Consider the following 7,647-nt stretch of genomic DNA (forward strand, 5'->3'; position numbering starts at 1 on the left):
GGGAAAGAGAACCAACGAGCAGAAGAGCTCACAGATGAAGGTCCTGTCCCCTCACGGTAGCAGGGAGTCCAAGTACACTTTGTTTGGCCGAGGTTACAGGAGTACCTGGAAGTGTTCCTAGTTCAGACTCATGCAGAAAGATGTTGTAGCTGACATTCTTGCTACACCCATCGTGCAGTGCAAGTAAAGGAAGTGTAAGAGAAAACCCAGAATACGGCATCGGGTTAAGGATCGCTACAGCTTGGCAGTGTTCATACAGGTCAGCTTTTAGAGGGCGGAACATCATTTTACAACATAGCGATCATGCTAGGAAAGGATAGGGCAAGTTTTTAAAGTTCCTCAAAGAAAGTGTTTTTATGTTTCTGTAGGATACAACGAAGTGGCTTCTACATAGAGGATTTGGGGTACAATCTCGTTGAGAAAGAGGAATTCCCAGGGAACAGGCCAAAACTAAATTTTACCCCAAAATCTAGGGAGAGGAGAGATTTCTACCTTGCTTTAGAGCTAGCCAATAAAGTCACATAGTGATGGCAGCCTTTCATGGGTTTGGGCTGCTGTCCAGGTATTTTTAATGACATCAGATTTTGACATGCGTCATGCTAGTTTTTAGAATCTCATTTTGAGTAGTGTCTTTAATAGCAAATGGCACAGCATGTTCCCAGAAGTGTCCCGAAGATTGTGTCTGTTAGTGTCAGTTTTGCAAAGATGTATTAGTTAACTGTACTGCACAGGAGTGAGGAACATTTCTTGTTAATGTAGGGAGGGAGAAAGCTCGATGACATATGCAAATGGCACATCATATATTTTAAGTTCCGTGTATGTCGCCTACACTAACTGCATTTGTCCTTTCAACATCTTTCTCAGTTTGAGCACCACCATACTTGAAATTTATGTGACCGTGATATTAATACACCTGTTAAAGAGAAAATTAATCACATAATAACACTTTTTAAAAATTAGGTACCCTTTGGGGGGAAAAAAAAAATATATATGTATATTTGGAGCGCTGATGATCTCTGCCTTGAAAGTACTGTCTTCCCTTTCTTTACGTGGCAGCTGTCACTGAGCTTAGGAAGGAGCTGGGCCAACCAGTCCACTGCAGCAGAAGTTCGAAGAACTTGGGGTTATGGTAGACACTAATTCTGATGGTGTTAGAAGCTGCGTTTCCACGTGAATGGACAAACCCAGTTTTATGCAGATATGAGCCAGAACTAGAGAGCTACAACAGTGCCCACATGAAGGTGAAACAGGGTGAGGGCAGTGCTTGGAAGTTCAAGGAGACCTAAATTTCTCTTCCGTGAGAGTGGGTCTGAAGTGCCGGGGACAGATATCCTTGGAGCTCCTGCTGGATGATTTACAGATGCCCTCAAAGAACAGAAGCTAGCCCAAGTGGGAAAGAAAGAGTAGCAGGAGAATCTGCCCCAATCCCTGCGTGCCAGCTTTTAAGGTAGCACATGTAGTAACGCTTGGTGGTGTTCCAGTAGCGCTTTGCCGTGGTCCTCTGCGGTCTTTCCCAGATAGTTGCTGTGACGAGGGTAATTTCAGCAGTTTACACTAATTCATCTGGGTAGGGGAATACCGTGTTGCAATGCATTGTCTCGGGAAGAGATTCACAGCCAAACTGCTGCTTCTGATGGAGAGCAGGAGCCATATATACCATACAAGGCTTAGCCAAGCAGTAGGTTGGAGTACATGAGAAAGTCCTTTTCTAATGGTACTCTTTAACCATGGCAGAAAGTATTCTTCTTTTTAGAATTTTCTACTGGCTCTGAAGACAGCTAACTCTTCTGAGCTGTAAGAACGATCATTTCATACTAAACACAGATCTACTTCATAATGATAAGTTCTTTTACCTTGTGTCCAATGGCTTCAACTGTTCCTCCATCTCCAAAACTTCCTGGTCCTCAGCCTGTGTTGTTGCAGAAGAGCATGTGATGTTTCAGATATCTACCCCTATCTTTGACTTACAGGTTGGTAGACAGCAGCACTGGCACAAATTGTTTTGCAAAGACTATGCTAGCAGCCAGCCCTGTTCTCCTCTTCCCTCTGGCTCCTTTACTCTTCAGTAACTTTTTAGCCTCAGTGTGCTTTGTAGTCTCCAGCGTGGTGCCACCGACAGTTCCTGCTAATGCCAGGAGCTCCCTTGCACGGCTTTGTGCTTCCTGCCTAGCACTAGGCAAAGCAAAGCGGAGATCCTTAGCCCTACATCAATCAGACTGCTTGTTGTTATTTCTCTCTGAAAAGTTCAGAGAGTCTCCGTCCCTGTGTCTTTGCAGTGAGGACAACACGGCTCTGTCTCCATGTCTCCAGCTGGCTCTCGCTGTTGCCTGCTAAAGCTTAGGCAGGAGGATGAACCACTCAGTGCTGGCTCCCTGTGCCAAGCTGGTGCCAAGAGCGCAGAGTAGGTTTCTCACTTCACTCTCTGTGAAGCCAGAGTTGATATGTACCCCGAGAAGTTTTGGATGCTGGGATCAGTTTAGCAATGGGTGTCTTTTCCCAAGAGAGCATTTATTAATAGCTTGACGATAAACGATGGCTGTGCATGCAGTGCTAGAACGTCCTAGTGATGGAAACAGGAGCAGAGCAAAGGACGTGTGCTCTGAAGCTGGTAATGGCACCTCCTTTCATGTCCCGCAGCAATGAGATACATGGATTAATTTTAAATGCATTGGTAACATGGATCTAAAATTATTTTGTGCTATTTAGAACAAGTCCTCTGAGTGAAGGCTGGTGTAAATTCTAATTAGTTTATGCTAATCTCCATAATAAGCAGCTATTTCTAATGCAGATCTAACTGATGAGGTCTGACAGCATTTTCCACAATTATTTCTACGCTGGCAGTCAGCTAGTATCGTGCTAGTATCGGAGTGTTTGCTCAGGTTACGAAAACCCTGTAGGTAGTTTGTATTTCCTGCAGGCTTGTGCTAGAATTGCTAACTTCTGCCTGTTTGCTTGTATTTATTTGTGCAGAAAATAGGGAGAACTCCTTCAGCCGTTCCCGAAGCTCCAGCGTGTCCAGTATCGACAGGGACTCAAAGGAGGCAATTACAGCTCTGTACTTCATGGAGTCCTTTGCCAGGAAGAACGACTCTGCTGTCTCCCCCTGTCTCTGGGTTGGAACAGGCCTTGGTATGGTCTTAATCCTCTCCCTTAACCTGCCTGCTAGTGATGATTTACGTCAGTCAGAGCCAGTCATGGTGTCGCCAAGTGGTAAGAGTGCAGCTCTTTTCCTGTTTATTGTCTGTCTGGGGACAACAGGGGGAATAATTGCATGATTTTGTATGGCCTTTTGGGCAGAAAGTTCTCGATACGTGTATCAAGCAATGGTCACTCGCTCGCCATGTAGAGGGGCACACACAGATGTATAAAGATGCCCGTGGGAGACCCATAGCTTCGTGAACTGAGTCACTTGGTGTTATTTCTGGAGATTTCCTTGTGTTGTCAGCAAAGTTACATGTTTCTTGTGGGGAAAGGAAAATTAGCAGAGTTCCTTCATATTGTGAAATTGCAGTCCTGAGTACAGCTCTGATGCAAACCTACCTGGGATGCTGTGAACAGTCTGGCTGTCTTACTACCTATCAGAAAGCTGCAGAGAAGCAGAAGGGAGTTCAGGAAAGGAAACAAAAATGTTGGCAGGTTGATGTACCAGGAGAGATCCTTGGCTGAGTGAGTGACAGATGGTGTAGCAGAGAGAACAGAGGGCTGAGAGAGGTCAGGTCTGAGGAGACGCAGTATGCACTAGGTATGTTTAAAGCAAAATAATGACAAAAAGCAGAGGATGCACGGGAATAGAGGTTTCCCACCCCCTGCTTGTTTAGCAAAACAATGCTGGATGGTCACCAGACTAAGAGGAGCAATTGGACTGCTGGGGAATAAATACCCTACTATTATGAAGTAGAAATAAGCAACAGCCTGTCTTTATGATATTCAGTAACATGCGTTACGTGACTTAGCTGATATACAGGCTGCCTGAGGCCTTTCCAGTACTGGCAGCCTGTTCCTTTACTTCCTTTCATGGTCAGGAAGAACCGAGCAAGCAAGACTTGCTGCCTTAGCTAGGTTAACCAGCTCGCTCTGTTCACGAAAGCTGAACACTAGCTATGCTGCACACACTCACTGTTTAGTTGTGGTGCCGGTGCCACTGGGAGGAAATTTTGTTTTGCAGGCACAGTTCTGACACTGAAAGGAGCCGTGCTGACCTTCGCGTGCTTGGACTGCATGGGGATGTTGACACATCCACCGTATGAAGTATGGAGGGACCCACACAGTGCTGATGACGGTGAAAAAACAAGAAAAAGGAAACTTGTCATGCATTCCCCTTCCTCCTCCCAGGATATGGGTGATCATCAATTTGCAGTCATTTGTTCAGAAAAACAAGCCAAAGTCTTCTCATTGCCTTCCCAAACATGTCTTTATGTCCACAACATCACCGAAACGTCCTTTTTATTGCGAGCAGATGTGGTCACCCTCTGTAACAGCGTCTGTCTGGCGTGCTTTTGTGCCAATGGGCACATCATGACACTGAGGTACTTATCTAACTAATCTTGTGGCAAAACTAAGCAAAGAGGTGGCACAGTGCCATCGCGTTCCAATCGTGTTTGCTCTGCACTCGCTCCCGGGGGGGGGTGCATTTAACGCCCTGCCTTGCCTGCTGCCATACCTGTTCCTTGGCCTGTCCCCACGTGGGCAGTTAAGGCAGCTGCACAGCAAACCCAGCTCCTTTATTTCGGAGTAATCCCCCACCCGTGCAACGGATGGCTGATGACTTTTAACTGTCATAAAAGAAAACCCTGATCATTTTGTGCAGTCATAGGAAGTCAAGTGTAGAAGACTGTAGCTAAACTCGGGCAAAGAAAGGGTAGTTTCTATCCAGTGTGAAGTAGCAAGTTCCACTCTCGCCATTTCAGAAGATTTTCCGCTCAGAGCGCCTGGTTTCCATTCCTTGCCAGTGAGCTGACTGTGCAGCAGCCCTGGAGCCGTGCCCCTGGCCTGCCTCGCCCCGCTCCCCACCCAGACCATTTACATTTTGGAAAGTGCCATCCGACGTGGTGGACCAGGAAAAGCCGGCGGGCAGCAAAGGCAGTGCTGGAGCCTTTGTCTGCAGGGTGCAGGTAGGGCCCTGCTGTGCCAGTTCCAGTTCCCACAGCTGCCCATGCGATAGCTGGGGGCAGGCTGTGCCCTGCAACCAGCCCAGCCAAGTGGCACAAGCCATACTGCGCCACGCGCCCATCCCAGGTGCAGAGAGCAGCAGAAGCCTAAGGGTCACTGAGGCAAGGCAGCTGAAACTGCTCCACGCGAGAAACAAAGTATGACAAGAAGATGTGTTTATGACAGAATTTTACAGCTTAGCGCTGCTCTGTAACTATTGCAGTTATGACGAGCATAGACTTAAACGGTGGTTTAAAATGCAGCCACAGAGCAGGTGTGTGCCATGTGTGGCAGCTGGTGACTACCCCCGGTCAGCTGAAACTGCTCCACGCGAGAAACAAAGTATGACAAGAAGATGTGTTTATGACAGAATTTTACAGCTTAGCACTGCTCTGTAACTACTGCAGTTATGACAAGCATAGACTTAAACGGTGGTTTAAAACGCAGCCACAGAGCAGGTGTGTGCCATGTGTGGCAGCTGGTGACTAACCCCGGTACCTGCTTCTCTTCAGCTTGCCCAGCCTTCGCCCGCTGCTGGACATCAACTATTTGCCTGTGACAGACATGAGGATAGCGCGGACCTTTTGTTTCACTAACGAAGGGCAGGCTTTGTATCTCAGCTCTCCCACAGAGATCCAGCGCCTGACGTACAGCCAGGAGATGTGTGACAACCTGCAGGTAGGGCTCAAACCCTTACTTTGGAGCCTTCGTGCTTGTGTGGCAGGGCCAGTGGCCCGACTCGTCAGCCATGTGTTTAACACGCGGTGGGAGCAGGAGAGATGTGTTCCTCTCCGCTCGCCCTGGCTGAATGATGCCAAAGCAGCAGAGAGAGGTCAGTAGCTGGCACCAGCTGGACTTTTTCATCACTCCTGTGACCTAAGGGCTGGCCCGAGCCTACCGCCTGCCCACGCACAATTGCTCTCTCTGCTGGCTCTGTGCAGAGGCACATTTGTGCCCAAACAGGCACAAAATCCTCTTCATGGCCTGCTTCTCTCAAAGTCCTACCATACAAAAGACCAACTGTAAAAAAATTACTGAAGGGTAAGAAGGGGAAGCTACCAAAGGACAGCAGCTGCTGCAGTTATGTAGTTAGTGCGTGTCCGGCTACACAGCAACTGCCCCAGTGAAAATACAAATTCCTTCCCATATTTTTACATTCTTTTATTTTAACTCTAAAGATATCTTAATAAATACCTGCAGCTTTCAGCAGAAATAGGTGGGAGCGTGAGACAAACCAGTGTTGTTAGTATCAAAAAATATGCTCTGTTTTGATATTTTTTTAAATTATTTCTCATGGGTTTTACTCCAGTAATTGGTACTCACCTGCTTCCACATGAGGAAAGCATCTCCCATGGTACATTAAAATCCAGTAGCTATAGAAATGGTCTAATTTAAATAATTTATTTTGAGCAAAAGTTGTTACAATGTTAGATTTGGGTTTGTTGTTGGGTTGTTTTTTTTACAATGAAAATGCAAATTAAAACGTCATTTACTGAAGAGGAGGAATTGTGAGAGGTTACAGGGAGAAAGATGAGTAATAAAAGGGAAAAAAAGAGAGGCAGTAAGTTCTAGGTTATATAATTAGCACTGAACTAGGATAGAAATAAAAAAGAGATGGTCCTGCCAGCACTCATTACTCCCTAGGGAGTAATATGTGCTCAGCAGCTCAACTCACATCGCAGCACTGACTGGCTCAAGTAAGTCTGAAAAAGCACTGTGAGGAGCGAGCACTGCACACAGGCTTTGGGGCACTGGAGAAGAGGTTATTTTGCAGGGAACCAATTTTTAAATGACCAAAAAGTTCAATCGATGTGTCTTGCAACACGGACCAACAGTGAGAGGTTGTTACAAGCTAGATTTCTTTTATTAACCCTAATAGCATCATACGACAACTAACCAAAGGGAAACACGGCCCTTGCTTCTCTCTCCTGCCGGAGCGTGGTTGCTTGTTATCTTGGCTTGTGTGCAAAGATGACAGAGAGACAGGCTTGCCCAGTCAGTGTGTGTATGTGCACACAAAGCAGGTGACCCAGGATCACCTGCTACCTGGGAAAAACGTCGCCTCGAAGGGCTGCAGTAACTTTTCTCCCCAGAGCAGGTGACTGTGCAGGAGTGGTGAGTGTGAGTCACGGCGCTGTCCGAGCACTCAGCCGCCCAGGAGCTGAGCGCTTTGTGCGGCACAACATCTGTCTCAGCCCGCTGAGGCTCGGATAAGCAAGCAGAGCGCCGAGCAACAGGACAGCGACTGTTCGGAGTGCACACAGCCAGGCTGGTTTCAAATGCTAATGGGACTGCACGCTTGTTTTATCCATTTTATTCCGGAGAGTCCACTGTTCCTAGTACTGCTGCAAATAAATCTGAGCCTGAGATTTGTTTGGGTCAACTGGTCCAAGATCTGGCTTTGTGACAGTGCCTTCTGCGGACACACTCAGTTAGTATTACCAGTGGGACTGCCAACACGCCCCGTGACGGGTGGTGAGGGGGAGAGGGGTGTAGGGA

At 47.1% G+C, this 7,647-nt stretch overlaps 1 protein-coding gene across 1 annotated transcript in view; it reads left to right on the forward strand.

Annotated features, from left to right (window-relative positions):
• LOC104491367 (syntaxin-binding protein 5-like) overlaps nt 1-7,647 on the forward strand; it is a gene marked incomplete at its 5' end in the record, with an annotated part of 69,668 nt that overhangs the window by 59,262 nt on the left and 2,759 nt on the right. The window contains 3 exons of the mRNA XM_010133777.1: nt 2,971-3,210; nt 4,166-4,526; nt 5,661-5,826. Of these exons, the coding sequence (XP_010132079.1) occupies nt 2,971-3,210; nt 4,166-4,526; nt 5,661-5,826 (767 nt within the window). The remainder of the gene's footprint in view (nt 1-2,970; nt 3,211-4,165; nt 4,527-5,660; nt 5,827-7,647) is intronic.

This window comes from Buceros rhinoceros, unplaced genomic scaffold (genome assembly GCF_000710305.1).
Source record: "Buceros rhinoceros silvestris isolate BGI_N320 unplaced genomic scaffold, ASM71030v1 scaffold16583, whole genome shotgun sequence".
Classification (NCBI taxonomy): domain Eukaryota; kingdom Metazoa; phylum Chordata; class Aves; order Bucerotiformes; family Bucerotidae; genus Buceros; species Buceros rhinoceros.